We start from the raw sequence: 16,997 nt of genomic DNA, 5'->3' as shown, positions 1-16,997 counted from the left end.
GAAATTTTATGTGGCCCCCCTAAGTCGGCAACGAATCGTTTTATGTATTAGGCCAAACGAATTGCGGATTGCTTGCCAAAATTAAGGTTTGCTCTCTGTCACCGCAAATATTTGGATACAATTTGAATTTTGATATATATTTGCGTGCGGATTGATAGACCGGGATCAAACAGTCGTAAAAAGTTAATGACTCGCGCAGTTAACGCAAAAACGAAATAAATACGTTTGTAGCGAGGAATTCGGAGGGCACTTGGAGAAAGACTTTGATTTCCTTTCAACACTGAGAAAAAAGAGGTAATTTAAATTTTATAAAGAAGTAAAGTATTTTAGGCATTATAATTATAAGTATAATTTCAAATATAATACATTTTGTATATTTTATATTTATATTGTAGAGGGATGTTGTTTGTTGTTAATTAATATATTAAAATGTTTTTAGCTTAGTGGTTATTTATTTTAAACAAATTTCAATAAATATATATATTTTTATAACTATACATACATTTTATTTTAATGGCTACACATTTGAAGCTTTTGCTTTTATGTAGCCCACTTTTAATTGGCCACACAGTTTCCCTCTTTAATTGGATTAATCTTTAAGCTCATTTCATCACTTTTTCCACTGAATTTTATAAGCTCATTACTATTTTTTATGCCCAGTGTGGCAGGAGGCAAAGTCAAAGCCAAAGCCTTCATTTCATGTTGCAACAACACTCGAAGATAAGCAGTGCCAGAGAGCTCGAAATGGGAGGCGGCCTGGGAAAACAGGACTTTTCACCGGGTTTTCCACAGGAGGAGGCGCAGGAGGAGGCCCGGGCACAGAGCTCAGGCTTCATGCTACGTTGGCTTTTATCCAATTTACCTGATAACCGCAAATGAGCGTTAATGGGCAAATAAATAGAAAAGTGCCAACTACGCCACTGCGACGCGTTAACTGAATGAAGCTGGCGGAGCGTAGCGAAAAGGGGGATCATGAGGGGTATCGGGGGCTGGGGGATCCCTTGCCCCCCAAACCAGACTCCCATTCCCATAACCATTTGTGCGGCTTGATGCCCTGTCGCATTTACTTTAGTGCACATACTAAACAAATTTAATGCGCCCCCACGTTTTAGGGTTTTTTGTGGGTTAAATCATTTGGGTAGCATTTAATTTCGGGGGCTTAGGTGCTAAAAATCTTTGATGCAGAAATTTTAAATCCTCGAAAAGGACTGTATAGGTATAAAGGGTTTGGCTTTTGGGCAACACTTTTGAATTAAGTAATGGAGATGGAATTAAGACAGGGAAATCCTATTAAAATTCTATATTATTATACAAATGCTCCTTAAATTTTAAATGATTTAAGATATATATTTTATATATCATTTAAAAAAGGTAATATAAATGACCAGTTAAGTGTATTCTTAGAGAACTTATATTCTTGTTAAGAACACTTTAAGGCAGATTACAGCTTTTAAAATGGAGTACATCTTTACCCACATTACCCTAGGTAAGATTATGTAGTACCCCTTAGATTCAATGAAAATTTCAGCAGGCTAATTTCTTCCGGCTGTAAATGCTGGGGGATCCCCATCGGAGTGCTGGCCCTTGGCCGTTTGTTAGTGCCCCAAAATGTATGGCATTTCCAATCAGCTTCGGTACTCAAACATCTCCGCCTCCGTCACCCCGAAACACGTTTGACAAATCTGCACACCCTGGCAAACAATGTGCCAAATTTGAGGCGGGTGGGTGTGTTTAGGGGGTGGCTAAGTGGGCGGGATGGGGAGGTTCCGGGGCAGGGATTGGGGGGTCACGGTACTCGAGCCTTGCCAACATTGCGTCAACGTAACATTAATTTGTGCACGTTCCATTTGCCAGCGGGTCGCCTTTCGGTTCTGGCCTGGTCTTCTGTTTGCCTCGGTGGAGTTGGGGGCATTGCAACACTTTGGCCACAAGAACAACAACAAACACACCAGCACGGACACCCACACCACCACAAATAGATCCTTGTACACAGAACAGGACACTGAGGGAATTTGAGTAACATTTTTTATAATTTTATTTTTTCCTGAATTGTGAATTTTAAATTTTTCAGTATGACAAATCTCTGAAGAATTCGCGTATTTCCGTTTTTCTTACTTAAAATATTTGTTATAACTTTAATGAACCAAATTCTTTGTTCCCTAATTGTAATAAATATGTATAATAAGTATAATTGTTTAAATATTACAGAGTCCTGAAGAATTCGCGTTAAACTTTTTTTTATAATAAAAAGAATTACCTGGTTCTTATGTCAACTAAATTGTTCTCCAATTTAAGTCCCAAGTTTTATTTACTTATTTTTTTTTAATTAGAAAACGGATTTGTATGTTAAGACATTCTTACAAAATACTGCTTCTTCATGAGAAGTTTTATGATTCCATTATATTTAAAGACAGCTAAGAGCCTCTATTTAAGACCCAATTTTAAGATCCTTGGGCAATTTTTCCTTGTGCACCAACACGTAGAAGTGGGCTTAATGCAGGTCAGCAAACGGCTAATGGAATTAGCAACAATTTAACCATTAAACACATCATGTGCATTGGCATGTTGCACATTCAGTTGGTAGATTACACTTTTCCTCCAGCCCTTTGTCTCACCGCTTCCCACATTTCCCCCCGTTTTCCCCCGCTGGAGCATTGTGTGGAATCCCCCATTTGGTCTGGGGTTTCAACTGGGTTCTGGCTGGTTAACTCGGTTACAGGAACCCGGTTGTCTGGCTCGGATGCCGATGCCTCACGCGGTTTATTGGCATTAAATCGGAGCGCTATGTTGCCATTTTGGCTTTGCCTGCTTAATAGACTTCGGTTTGCTTTCATTGCATTTCTGGCGATGGTCTTGCCGCCCTGATTCGCCCTGATTTCCCGTGATTTCGCCTGGACAAACGTGGCCGCTAATTAAATGGAAATTCGACCAAGTTCTCTTGGCCATCAACGTGCTGCTGCTTTACTAGCCATCTCGTCCACTGCTTGTTTGCTGTTTTCCCGGAAATGGTGGATAAAGAACGGCTCAGGTTAAGTATCTTCCGCCTTTATGGCAGGTACTTATTTGTCGGTAAGCCAGAGCAAATATTTCTGCTGAGTTGGCACAACCTGCTGGACAAACGTTGGGCTATGGTCTCAATAGTTGATGTCGAAGATGTTTTGTTGGCTAAAAGGGAACTATCTCGAAAAATAGAGATGTAACAAAAAAATATAGGTATTAGTATTTTGGATATTATATTTTAAATTCTGTTATTACCTAGTTTAAGTTTAAAATTTTTGAATTTAATGAGTACAATATTAAAGACTTTTAAAGATATATTATAGAGAAATATATACATATGTATAAAGGAAATATTATATATACATTAAGGCCTTTGACACTTGATGTTATTTACCAACTGACTGAATTTTTTTTTTAAGTCCATGATTTAATATATAAATTGATAAAATGTTGTCAAGCAGTACCCACTTTTACTTAAGGTTAATAAGACTTTTTAAAATAAATGTGTCAAGGGCTTTTCTAGCAAAATTAAATAGTTAGTAACCCATTCAAAGGTTTTATTCATTTATATAATTACAACAATAAATAATCATTTCATACGAATGTTTTTCAATTTATTTCCCAAAAATACAAGCGAACTAGCTCCGAAAACAGCTCCCAGCATCTCCAAGCAATTTATCCATATAAAAACCACACATGACTCTAGGCACTCGGCCATCTCCCATTTGTGGCCTGATTTTATTTGTGTATTTCTGAGGGAGATGGAATGAGATGGCTTGGATCAACCGCCCCGTGGGCCTGGTCAGGTAATTTGGGCAGGAAAAATGGCATCATTAGCTTAACAAATTTGCTGTATGCCCATAAATCGCCTGAAAGTAAAGCAGCCAAAACCAACCCGAATGTAAGGGCCTTAAATGAGCCGAGTCAAAGGTTCAACTCTTAATTAAAATTGAAAGTGGCCCAAAGAGTCAGGAAGAATTTTCATTTTCCGCGTAGCAGGCTGTTGTCCGACATTTTCATTAGGGGCGGCAAATGGAAATTAAGCGAATTCTAAATGAAAATAGACAGGAACTTTAGGGCCATGTTGCTGCTTTTGTTGCTGTTAATTCGTTCGCTTTTCTCGCTCCCTTAGACATCATAAATCATTAATATGCTAAAATTATGGCTGGAGTGGCGCCCCCTTGAATACATATAGCCCAGATATTGCGAATACGCCCACTTAAGCAGCCAAGTATGTGTGCGGCAGATAAAAACTTAAAGAATTATAACTTTGGGGCTTTTGGGGGCCTCTGAGGATGGCCCACAATGACCACAAAAGTAAATAACATGCCATCCACAAGCCAAGAAAAGAAAGTAGAAAGGAGAGGGAGAAAACGAAATAGCCACAGAGGAAGACAGGAAGCGAGAAAGAGAAGTTTTAAATATAATTTCAGCTTTTGTGCTAGTGCGTCAACATGGAACATGATATGGCAGACTGGAAAAATAAGAGGAACGTCTCTGTGGGCTTCGACCAGTGGTGCCAGGTCCAGATGGGAAAATATATGAAAAGAAAGTCGAAAGTCCATATATATAAAATCTTTAACAGACAAAGCTTAACAAAAATATACACTTAAAATATTTTAGTATTAAGAAAATCTCTGGATTAAAAAGTTTCATTTTGGGTGACCAAATAAATAGTTTTAAAATATGTGAACAGAGTAGGCAAACTACGAAACTTCAAGGCCTTGTTCGTCTAGCCATGAGGTTATACATTCAGTACAACTTCACACATCGTCCAGTACACACTTCCTATTTTTGTAAAATTTTTGTCATCATGTTTTTGCAAGTATTTTCCAATGATCTAAACAAGTTTAGGCATACAGTCTTTATTAATGTTAAACCAAATTTTAGTGTAGCCAATCTTAAATTTGAGTTGTTTAAAAGTGTCAAAATTCCAGTTCAACGACAAGTGATCATGTTCCTCGGTGCGATCCTCGCAGACGACTTTCCTGTAGCAAGGGCTTTCAACCGAAATAGAGCGGACTTGCAGGCCTTCGATGGTCAAAAACTGGTTTGTGTTTTGCGTTTTCGCGACAAAATGGAGTTTAAGGAGACTCTGTCAACCTCATCTTCAATGATGTCTCGGAAAAACGAAAGGCCTCGTGACGCTCAATCCGAGTTCGTCGGTTTGGCAGACGGTTGCTCCTCAGCCTCAAGTTCTGCTTCAAGTACCAGTAGCTCTGAAGAGTCAACCCCGACCCCGAGTTCGGCCTCTGTTTCTTCCACCGTGAATGAGCAGAGCTGCGGAGATCCGTGTCAGGTCAATTGCTGTGACGAGGGCGGAGAGGGTCGTCCCCCCTACGCCAGGGTCATGCCAGAGGATCGGCGGTATGGGGTCGTGATAACCAACGAGTGCAACCCGTGCGACTGCAACTTCGACTGCGTTCTGCAGCACCTGGTGGAATCTTTCCATTCGGCGGTGGATGTAGCCACTCTGAGCTTTAGCCAGTGCACTCCTGCCGTGTCCTTCGAATGCCTCCTGCTGATGGTGTGCCGGGATAGCGACACCAGTGACTGGCTCCAGCGCGCCATGCGACCTATGAGCCCAACCTACCTGTGCACCACCTTTATAAAACACTTTGAGCTGGTCAGGTGCTCCTTCGTCGTCCCCATGGTCGTCGAGCGAGAGCTGTGCCGCATCTTCCACATCATGGAGAAGCAGAACTGCGGTCTGGATCTGAGTAAATGGTGCGTCGTTCGAAAGACTGCTCTGGACCCCTGCTCCGAGGACTATGCTAGGAGGGTAATCTTCGACGGGTACCCCAATTACGAACTGGTAGTTTACATGGACAACTGCTCGAAGGATTATATTCTTCACCATTGTGGAAAGATTTTATTCATAATGTGGCACCTACCCGTCGATTTTTCAACCGATCTGCCATGCCAGTAGAGGGGATTGGATTCAACAGATGCTATCTTTGCAGTATGTTTTCGATAGCATTGGCTTTGTCCCATAACAAGAGCACTGGCGAAAACTAGCCATCATTTTTCGGAGGAGTTGGTGTGTTTCTACTTCCTGAAGTCTGGAAAGGACCCTTTTTCTTAGAAAAGTTGGAGAGCCTGGCCAAGTTCCATCCTAGATTGGCATTATGTACTATGTATAGTGGAGTCTGAGAGATTTCAATCGCTACAATCCAACGATCTGGAGAGTGCCAGATCCTGGTATCCTCGCTTCTACGCCGTCTATTAAAAAGAACCGTTTGCCCTTGGCACACTGAAGACCCTGGCAAAACGAACTCGATCACGGCCTACTAAATCAAATACCATAAGCAATCGTTTTCAGAGGCAACTTCAAATTGGAGCTGACAGTAAATGTAAAAAAAAAATGCGGCTATTGGGATAAGCAAATGCTCTGGAGTGATCGTGCGGTAGAGGAACCCTTGTCAGTAAATGTATAAGTGCGAGAACAGAAAATTGTAAATAAAAAGTAAATGGATATTGCGCTTAGAACGCAAAATGATTTTTAAATGATCTCTCTTGTTTTTTCTTAACGTTTTTATTTATGAATTTAAGATTTTGGTATATATTTCCCATCCTTTATTTTAAAATATATTTTCAAGCATGATCTGCTTTTATGTTGTATACAAATCGTATACGATTTAAATTAATATTGTTTGATAGCCATTCATACCTCTAAAGCAGCTAACTGGACAACAATGGTTGCTGGAGAAAACTGAGAAAAAGGCCAAGGATCTACGGCCTTGTCAATATTCGTTTCGCAATCAGCAAATAATACGTGTGCAGTGAATGGAGTTGGACATGTGCAGCTTAGGGAGCATAGATGAAGTTTTGTAGTCCTTGGGAAGTCGTAGATAACAAAAATGCTGTTTGACTTTAAGGGAACCAGCCGCAAGATATTGGAGACAAACAAAACATGAATCCAAAGAGAAACCTGTAACTGGTCAGTCTTCAGAACTCAATTAGAGTGGAAATAGGAGGATTTCGGAAAGGTCTTGATTAACAGTTGGCTTACTTTTTTTTTTAAAGGTTAATCTGTTGGCAAAAGCTAATAGGGATGTGTGCGTGATGTCCTTGCTAAGGCTATAAGACTAAACAAGGTTTTGAAAGGAAGTATATTACTGAAATACATTCTGTATTTAAGTAAAGTTTGTTTATTTTGCTTAGCATTTTGGAACTAAACAGAATATTAATTCACATAATTTGAACTTTTTAGGTACTTACAGTTGTTTGTCAAAGTGAAAACTTTGGAATGGAAATTAAACTAACTTATTTTATCGATACCGAATAAAAACTTAATTTTTTATAATAATGATAAATATAGAATATAGAACATTGGAAATATTCAAATTCAAATGGCAAAGATCTATGCTGACATTTATAGATCAAAAGTGTGTTTTGTATATAATTTAAATCCTTTTTGGGAAGCGTGCGTGAGATACATGTCACATGCCCATCCAACTTCCGGTGCTTCCTAATATCGCTAATAACATTGACAACTGTCAACGGCTTCGCGGCAGGACCTGTCACAGACAAACACACACTCTCGCACTTCGCACCCAGGCACACACACAAACACACTCGCTGTCAAGAGCACGGGCAAACTGTCAGGACATCAAACACACACAGACGCACACACACAGAAACAGGAAGGACAATTACTGTGGGCCACTGTGAAATTCGCTGTCAGCACTGAAGGCCCAAGCCGCTTTACTTCTTAACTTTTTTTCATTTTCAGTTGTTGCGAAAAAATCTCAAATATTCGTTATTATGATATGAAATGTACACACATGCATGCGATTAAATAGTATTTTTCTTTTTTAACCTGATTGGATTGGATGCATTGCATAAGGACCTGTTTTTTAATTTTAAAAATTATTCATTTATAAAACGAGACAAATGAAAAAATGGATTGTAATTGTTCAATTGTTTACAAGGCTTAAATATTTATTATTTACTTCAATGATATAGCTCTAAAAAAATGTATTTTAAATTATATTTTTATAAAAGCTGAAAATGCATCTGTGAAGTGTATTTAACAAAAGTCATTTTGATTTCCGGTCGGTTGCCCGAAAATAAAATCAAATAAAATTGTTGAGCAATTTATGCATATTAAAAAATATACATTTCGGGCTACAAAAGTCATATAGCAAGGAGGTCCTTCACAGCATTTCCTTGTGCTGGAATTTATATCCCCGTATTTCCATTTGCGACCGTAATTCTTTTTTTTCCCTCATGTCGAGCTTGGCCATGGCCAACATTTCCAACTTTGCAACTTTTGTCAGTGCCATAGTTTGCCATGTTGCATGGCAGACATCCTCCTGCCGCCGAAATTTAATGCGCCGCGGATTCGGATTCGGATACGGGGATACGGATTCGGATTCGGAACTCCAACGCCTGGCAGTCTGGGCTGGGAGTCTGGAGTCTGGCATTTCGGGGGCGAGAGCAATAAATTTTCATGCCCACTGTCATTGCCGAGTGCGCAGTGTGTTTACTTTGTATGACGTTGGGGGGGAGGCAAATCCCCCACGAAGAACCACCCACCCTGCAGCTCAGTGTCATATTTCTGGACGACAGATCTTACGGAGCGAATTTTAACCAAATAGCGGTGGTATATTACTCTCTGGGAGGAAATAAACAGTGCTCTTGCGGCAAAAAGAGGGGTACAAGCCATATCATAATAGAACCTTTTTATTTTATAATTTTTCTTTTATATAAATAAACCCTGGTACTTGAAAAATGCATACAAGTATTTGTTAAAATACATAGAAAAGAGATTGTTTTTTATTTTTTTACAAAATATTTAGAATAACATTAGATTATAAAATTAGTTAACTAAAAAATATATATTTCTTAAAACATTACCAACATTTAATTACTCAAAACGAAGTGTACTTATTTTTCGCTTTGGTGGCAAATGCCTTTCTTCATTTTACTTTCCTTTTTATGCCATACAGACATTCGCAGTTATTTTCTGGAATTTTTTTTTTGGTTTATTTAACGAGCATTTTCTGTCCGTTTCATTTTTTGCGACTTTTGTAGCGTTTTACAGTCATATGAATATTAAATTAAATTTTTTCCCCAACCCGGCCATTGAGATTGCGAGTGTGCTCTAGGCCAGCAGCGAAAGGTGAAGGTGAGCTGTGCGGAATGGGAAAATACGTATACGTAATACGCATCACGTATACGTATAGTGTGCCTTGACTTGGCCTGATAATGACATAAGGGCACAAAGGCGGGGAACGAAAGGAGCTGCCACATGTGCAATTCATCAGAGGCGGCTATCCGCTTTTAATCAAATGCAAAGTTGACCAAGGATCGGGGACACGGCGTCACAGGGACTCCCTTTTGATGATGGCCGACGTCTGCAGCCTCAAGATGGCAAATTGTGCCGACCTGCAGGGCCAAATGCAAAGCAGTTAGAGCCGCTGGCTGCTGGTTTTCTCGTTCCATGCTGCCAACTGCTCACTGCTGACTGTGTCTGATATGGCTCACTTCTGTCATTTATCTTCTTTTACGGCTCAAAGGGGCGTGGCACTCGACCATTCAATTCCAGAGGTGCAAGGCGGCTACTGCTCAACGCACGAGGAACGCGTGTACTGCAAAGTGCAGGCTTACACAGAGGGAAATATAAAGCATAACTCATTTTTGTATTAGATAAAAAATATTTAGGTAAAAATATTTTAGCAATTTAGAAGAAAATGTATATTTTAAAAGCTATATTGAAAATATAGGTACTTTATACAAGCGGTCTGCTCTGAATACAATGACTTTTGCCATTTATTTGCGGGAGTAACTTGCATGGGGCAGCAGTCGTTACACACACATGGACATTGTACGCTGTACGAGTGGCGGCAGAGGCTGAGCAGAGCTATTTCCTATGCTGCCTTAATAATACGCTGCCGACCGCAGCTTTATACCCCAAATTATTAGTGTAGAAGTTTTAATAGTGAACGCTTTGATTTGGTTTTCATAATAAATCTATCTTTAATTTCTTAATGAAAGAAATATACTTTTTACAACCCTGAATTACTTTAATTACTTTACTTTCTGAAAAAACGGTTTCGAAAAGCAAGACCTACATAAAAAATATAATTTAAACGATACAAAATTGTGAAACAATATTTATAAAAATACTTCTTATTTCACATTTTAAGGAAAAGAATTTTTATAAGTCTGAAGTCTATAAAAGTATCCCATTTAAAGATTGTAATACATTAAAGGTTTCAGATAAAATCCTTAAGATGTTTTAAAGTTATTTTAATGTTCAAAAGTAGAGCTACGGAGATTTTTGGATAAAATTTTAATTTTTTACCTAGCTTCTTATATTTTTAACACTTTCTAGTGTATTTTTAAACCTTCCTACCAACGCACACACAAAACTCTGCACATGCCTGTGCATATTTGAGATATTGTGTTTGAACTTTGGCTTTGGTTTTCGACTGACTTCGCCTCCTGGTATGTGAACTGCAATTGTTGTTGCTGCCAACTTGACAAACGCACAGTCGCCAGGATTTACCGACACTCTCGCCCGCCGAAAGTCCAGGATCTAAGTCCTGGAAATTGAAAAATGTTCACAAATTTTTAGCTGCGCTGCCATTTGGAACCTTTATCCTCGCCCAAGTCAAGTGGGTCTGTGAGTCCTCCCAACCCCCAGTTCGTAATAAACTTAACACCCCATATTCCCAAAGCCCTTCCCGTTCCCCTACCCTAATACCATGTGCTTGTAAAATTTATGCTCTCTTAAGGAATTCATTCAATACTTGACAACAAATTGCACTTTGGCCGAACAACAAAAATCCATTGGCCAGGATTTTCGATTTGTAACCTACATGGCGCAATTAAATCGCCAGCCAGGCAACAGATTTATAATTCAATATTTTTTTTGTTCGTTCATCTCTCCTGGTTTTTGACACCACGTTCGACGACACATGTGCATGTGGAAATTTTGAATCTATTTTTTGAACAATTAAATGGCGAATTCGTGTTATGCAAATGGCCAGGGAACGTGCCTAAAATTGCAATTAGTGCAATTGCAGTGCAGAATGGCGCATAAAATATCAGTAAACAGAGCTTTTGGCTAACAGAAATCCTGTCTGGCCGACTGCCAATTGGATATTTGTCGCAAGGATAATCGAAAGGCGGCAATTAATGGCCACCAGTTTGGTTTTGGGTATCCTGCTCCCGTTTCTGTCTGTCTGTTTGTCTGGTTGTGCGGTGCAATGATAAGGCCACCGAGGACAGTAATCCCCGCCAGGCGAAATTTGTGACGATTGTGGCAAGTGGTGAATAGGTGGGTAAGGGCAAGGGATATCTACAATTATGTACTGGAAATGTACTGCTATCTCTGAATTATTCGGTTGGCAACAAAGCTTGTTTAAGGGTTAACATAGGGTTCTTACTACTGAATAGTCTTGGCATTCAAAGAAAGAAATGATCACTTCGGAATCCCGAAGTTTATATACACCTGCATTTTTATTAGATTAATGAGTTTATTCCGAGGTATCATCTATTTGCAGCATGCATATGTTTTGGTGAATAAGGGTTTCGAGTAGTCGAGGCCGTCGATTATAGCGTTTTATCTTGTTTAAGTATCTAAAACCACTATTATTATTATTAGAGAATTAAAGAAAGCTCTTGAAGCTGGCAAATGAATACCCAAATTATATTATTTTCCGTTTGATTGCTTTTTGTATTATACCATTTTAGTAATTTTGATAATTATGAGTGGGCACAATTTTATGTTTAATGACAGCTAAATAGCAGTTTAACGATATTATCAATAGGTAAAGTCAACCAAAAATGTCTGTATCTCGGCAGTTATTGAATGGTACTCAGCCATGGATCATAGAATTGCAGTTTTTGGAGGATTGTTGCTAGTTGCTTTTCTAGTCTGTAGTGTAAGAGGAGAAAAGAGAACTTAAATGAATATTACAATTAAGTAATTATTTCCTCAGGAGGCTCCAATTGTTAAAATGACAAATGTCTTTTGTGAGTCATACAACAAATCGTGGGTTGTCATTCATTATTGCCGCCTGAAGGCATATTCCCGAAACAAGACCAGCTTGCATATAAATTCAACGTTTATAGAGCCAGCCAATAACATATTCCTTCATTTGAAGATGATGCTGAAGGCCAGTGGATATAAACCGTTTTTATTTGATTATACCTTCGATGGCTGCGAGTTTATGAGAAAACGAAACCATCCCTTTTCCAAGATCATCTGGAATTTGATTAAGAATGTATCGACGGTGAACCACACCTGTCCTTATGTGGTAATATTGCCTTTCGAGACTCGTTAACCAATTTTAATGTAATGAATTTGCAGGGCTTACAAGTGGTTAGCGATTTCCATCGTATTGAAATTCCTATAAGTCTACCAACTGGAGAGTACTTACTTTTAATGGATTGGATATTCGATGGTAAGCCGCAGTATGCCACAAATGTTGATTTTACATTTGTAGAGGATCTATTCCCGAAAAGCTCAACTCACGGATGAAGACAATTTCAAAAAAAAAGTCTTATTAGTAAAATTGTTTAAGAAAACTAATGATTATTTGATTTGGATTTTTGATCAATATTAAGGAAATCTGTGGACTACAAGGTATTTTTTTATGTTTTTAAAGGTTTAAAGTGGAATTTGAAAAAAATATATTTTTTGTTGTTTTGCTGTATAATCCCATTCGATTAAAAAGCCAAATTGTGTTTAACATAAGTGGTTTACATAAATTCGAATTAAGTACAAATCTATTTGGTGGGCAAGCATTTATTATGACCATAGGTTCCATGTTATTCCTTCATTATTTCCCATTCTGTACAACAGAAAATGCAGTAATTGATATTATTAATAACATTTGATTGAAAACAATTATGGCAAGAGCCATTCAAACGGATAATAACGATAATTCGAAATTGTTTCTGTATAAATAAATTTAATTTAATTCGACAATCAAAGCCGCAAATTGCCGAGCATTTTTTTGTTCGCTTTCTTCTTTTTTTTTCTTGCACCTGGGATCAATGGAAATACATGTGGCGGTGGGAGAAAGCTAATATGGCAAATTAATTACAAATAATTCGCCCATAGGCTCCGCCGCTGTTTTGTTTGTTGTTGCGGACTGATTTTTAATTTATGCGCACCGCAGTTGATTTTCACATAAAATCCGATTCCGAAAGCCTCGCAAATCCACCGCAACTTAAAAGCTTAAAACGCCGTGCCGGCAATGACTGCTCGGGCTCCTGGTCCTGCTCTCCAGCCTTTTGGTCCTGCGAACAGCCAGCAGCATCCAACATCCTGTGGCTCGGTGCCAAATCCCCGACCAAGGCTTATAAATTTTAATTAAAATGCGACGCCAGATGGGAGTGAGCACTGCGTGTCCTCGCGGCGCTTATTTCCGCTTACATTACAATTACATTTGCCTTTGGGCCAAGTCGCATCCGCCTTGCCACCAGGGTCATCCAGTCATACCTCCAGCTCTGCACAGTCCATTCCGACCACAATCACCTGGTCGGGGCTATTGATATGGCCAGGTGCTAAACCCGAGGTCACTGCACAAATCCGCATTTGGGTGGGAAACACCATTATGCCCACCAGCCAAGGACTTTCACCAAACAACGTTGAATCAAATTGAAGGATTTGATGCGAGGTACAAGATATATTTATGTTTTTCTAAAATTGTTAATATTTTTTAATAACATTTATGTACATAGTATTATTAGCCAGCTAAAAAGAACATTCATTTTTTCATGATAAATACCATTGCTCGTAATTTTATTTTCTTAAATGGCATATCGATTGACCTGAAAAGCTATCATAAAACCATAGTAAATAATTAATATTTAAACATAACTATATTATAAAAATTATAAACTACCAAACTGTTAAATATTGTTCTAAAAGAGATATTTAAGTTGTATTTTGATGATTTTTTCCATAATTAAAACCTCTTTCTATACATAAATTACCTTTATTATTTTAGATTAGGTATTATGTGTCCCTAAAACTTTTTATACTATAAAACAATCCAAATTTGTTTTGTCGGTTGAGAATGTACCACTGCTTTCTTATACAAGTTGAATTTTATTACCTTTTGTTTTGCCAATTACAAAAAAAAACCTTTTTCTTAATAATAATAAAGAATTTCGAAACAAGAATGATAAGAATGGTTTAATACAGTGAGGAAATTCTTGATAGAAAGTTTTCATATTCTCCAAGTTAAATCACCAACTAAAAGTTCACTTTCTACTCTTGGAATTTCCCTCAATTATTACTGCCAAAAATGTTTGCCCACTCGACAGATGGTGCCTAGACTCCGAGTTTTTGGGTTTTCCCGGTTTTCCCGGAGGGTGGAAAACGGATCCTTTGCTGCACTAATGACGCAAATCGGCCTAAATAACAAGTTCCTGGCATTTGGTCAACAAGTGGAGATTGGAGGAGCTGACGGCGAGCTGCGTTGCCAACTCAGCAGACTGTTTTTCCTTCAATTTCCACCAACCAACCACCCAGTTTCCCCTACTCACCGCCCAACACCCACCATCCACGCCCCTAATGAGACGCAATGATGAGGAACGAGGCTATCTGGGACTTGGTCGCGAAATGGAAATTAAAATGCATCCCCAGCTGTGCCAGTGGGCGTTCCACTGGGCGTGGCAGGCGGTTGAACACTTGATTTAATCAACTTGATCCGGGGCAAATTCAAATCAGTTTGCTTTAAGTTTAAGGCCAGTCACTTGAAAATAATGCTGGTGGAATCAGTTTAATTACAATGATAAAAGAGCCCATGTCATTCGGAAAAACCTGAACAAAGTATCAACCTAGGGTGATATTAGAAAACAAAAATTAATGCATCTATTTCGAAAGCTTTATTTCCATCTTTATAAATATTAAATATGTTAAACTATATATATATATATATATATACAAACAAAATTAAAGCTGACCAAATCAATAGCTTTAAAGTTTGTCAACAAGGGAGGCAAACTACGAAACTTCAAGGCCTTGTTTGTCTACCCATAAGGTTTAACATTCAGTACAACTTCAAACCTCATCCAGTAAACAACTTCCTATTTTTGTAAAATTATTGTCAACATGTTTTTGCAGGTATTTTTAAATAATGCAAACCTGTCCAGGAAAACAGTATTTGTTAATGTTAAGCAAAATTTTAATGTGTCTGACCTAAAATTGGAGCTATTTAAAAGTGTCAAAATTCCAGTTCCACGACAAGTAATCGAGTTTAGCGGTACGATCCTTACGGATGATTTCTTGGTAGCCAATGCTCACAACAAGAACGGAGTGGACCTTTTCGCCTACGACGGCCAAAAGCTGGTTTGTCGCTTGCGTTTTCGCGACAAAAAGGAGCTTAAGGAGAGTCTCCTCATCTCAATGATGTCTCGGAATAACGAAAAGCCTCTGGACGCTCAATCCGAGTTAGTCGGTTCGGCAGATGGTTCCTCCTCAGCCTCAAGTCCTACTTCAAGCATCTGTAGCTCCGCCAAGTCAACCCGGATCCCGGTTTTCGCCTGCGTTCGTCCCTTCGTGAATGAGCAGAGCTGCGGAGATTCGTGTCAGGTCAATTGCTGTGACGAGGGCGGAGTGGGTCGTCCTTCCTACGCCAGGATCATGCCGGAGGATCGGTGGTACGGGGTCGTGATCACCAACGAGGGCGACCCGTGCGACTGCAACTTCGACTGCGTCCTGCAGCACCTGGTGGAATCTTTCCATTCGGCGGTGGATGTGGCTACGCTCAGTTTCAGCCAGTGCACTCCTGCCGTGTCCTTCGAGTGCTTCCTGCTAATGGAGTGCCGGGACAGCGACACCAGCGACTGGCTGCAGCGCGCCATGCGACCTATGAACCCGCCCTACCTGTGCAGCACCTTCATAGAGCATTTCGAACTGGTCAGGTGCTCCTTCGTCGTCCCCATGGTCGTCGAGCGAGAGCTGTGCCGCATCTTCCACATCATGGAGAAGCAGAACTGCGGCTTGGATTCGAGTAAATGGTGCGTCGTTCGAAAGACTGCTCTGGACTCCTGCTCCGAGGACTATGCAAAGAAGGTAGTCTTCGACGGGTTCCCCAATTACGAACTGGTTGTTTACATGGACAACTGCTCGAAGGTCTACATAGAGAAGCAATGTGGGAAGCTTTTATTCTTAATGTGGCACCTATCCGTTGACTTTGATTGAATTCAAAGGATACTATGTTTGCAGATGTAATAGTATGTATGTCCCTGTTCAATCCCTGTTTCTGGTTTCAACAACCCGGAGAATATGCAAGATCCTACTTGCTGAAATCAAGAGAGTTCCTCAAGTCCATCATTTCCACCGTGGGCTCTTATAGACGCTGCTGCTCTTAATGGTTGTATCTATCACGTTTCGGAGAAGCTCAATAATTCCTACTTTTTAAGACCTTCGTTCTTGTTAAGCTGGAGACCCAGGCCAAGTACCATCCGAGCCTTGGTCGAAATGAAATGGACGATAAATATAAGCAACCGTTGTCGGAGGCTACTTAGAATTGGAGGAGGTGAAAGTTAATGTTAAAATGAATAGCGGCTATTGGTATAAGCAATTGCACTGGATCGATCGGTGGAGAAAGCCTTAAAGAGATGTAAAGTAAAAGTCAAAGAAGTATTACGCTTAGAACGCCGATTGCTAGTTACACGAAATGACTTGTTCTTTAATAAACGAACGTCGCTTTTATTAAAATCGAAAACTTGGATAAACTTTTTTATGGAATTATTTTAAAGGTGGTTAATTTTCTCCTTTTATATAAAAAAGTACCCAACTTGATGAATCATTGCAAAAGATTTATGTAAAAACTTTCTTATAAAATTGTGGGGCGCTGTGATCTTTGAAGCTAAGACCTAGAAACTTGGGATTTTAGATTTGGATTCCTTAGCCTCATTAAGCCCAAGATCTGTCAATACTTATCGATTGACCTAAGAAAAGTTGGCCACGGCCACTCCTTATCTCCCTCGCATTTTCACTGTCAGGCACTCGACTATAGCGT

General features: G+C 39.3%; 3 protein-coding genes across 3 annotated transcripts; all 3 read left to right on the top strand.

Moving 5' to 3' along the window:
* The first annotated feature begins 4,751 nt into the window (after positions 1 to 4,751).
* Positions 4,752 to 6,507, top strand: LOC119547141. Its single transcript, XM_037853856.1, has one exon. The coding sequence runs from the start codon at positions 4,814 to 4,816 to the stop codon at positions 5,927 to 5,929; it is 1,116 nt and encodes a 371-aa protein (XP_037709784.1). The 5' UTR covers positions 4,752 to 4,813; the 3' UTR covers positions 5,930 to 6,507.
* Positions 6,508 to 11,837: 5,330 nt separating this feature from the next.
* On the top strand, positions 11,838 to 12,496 carry LOC119547549. Its single transcript, XM_037854449.1, has 3 exons — positions 11,838 to 11,897; positions 11,955 to 12,272; positions 12,326 to 12,496. Exons 1-3 carry the CDS (start codon positions 11,838 to 11,840, stop codon positions 12,494 to 12,496), a joined length of 549 nt encoding a protein of 182 aa, XP_037710377.1.
* A 2,528-nt stretch (positions 12,497 to 15,024) lies between these two features.
* Positions 15,025 to 16,710, top strand: LOC119547189. Its single transcript, XM_037853923.1, has one exon. The coding sequence runs from the start codon at positions 15,083 to 15,085 to the stop codon at positions 16,172 to 16,174; it is 1,092 nt and encodes a 363-aa protein (XP_037709851.1). The 5' UTR covers positions 15,025 to 15,082; the 3' UTR covers positions 16,175 to 16,710.
* The last annotated feature ends 287 nt before the right edge of the window (positions 16,711 to 16,997 follow it).

The sequence above is a fragment of the Drosophila subpulchrella genome, chromosome 2L (assembly GCF_014743375.2).
Source record: "Drosophila subpulchrella strain 33 F10 #4 breed RU33 chromosome 2L, RU_Dsub_v1.1 Primary Assembly, whole genome shotgun sequence".
Classification (NCBI taxonomy): Eukaryota; Metazoa; Arthropoda; class Insecta; order Diptera; family Drosophilidae; genus Drosophila; species Drosophila subpulchrella.
Note: the sequence above shows the minus strand (reverse complement) of the source record. Positions and strands in the feature narration are given on the sequence as shown.

What these genes read in the sequence shown, in the direction of transcription:
- LOC119547141 (XM_037853856.1), top strand. Translation starts at nt 4,814, where the DNA reads ATGTTTTTGCAAGTATTTTCCAATGATCTAAACAAGTTTAGGCATACA.
- LOC119547549 (XM_037854449.1), top strand. Translation starts at nt 11,838, where the DNA reads ATGGATCATAGAATTGCAGTTTTTGGAGGATTGTTGCTAGTTGCTTTT. An exon ending in TTGCTTTTCTAGTCTGTAGT is followed by an intron (nt 11,898 to 11,954) that starts GTAAGAGGAGAA and finishes TTATTTCCTCAG; the next exon opens with GAGGCTCCAATTGTTAAAAT. An exon ending in ACCACACCTGTCCTTATGTG is followed by an intron (nt 12,273 to 12,325) that starts GTAATATTGCCT and finishes ATGAATTTGCAG; the next exon opens with GGCTTACAAGTGGTTAGCGA.
- LOC119547189 (XM_037853923.1), top strand. Translation starts at nt 15,083, where the DNA reads ATGTTTTTGCAGGTATTTTTAAATAATGCAAACCTGTCCAGGAAAACA.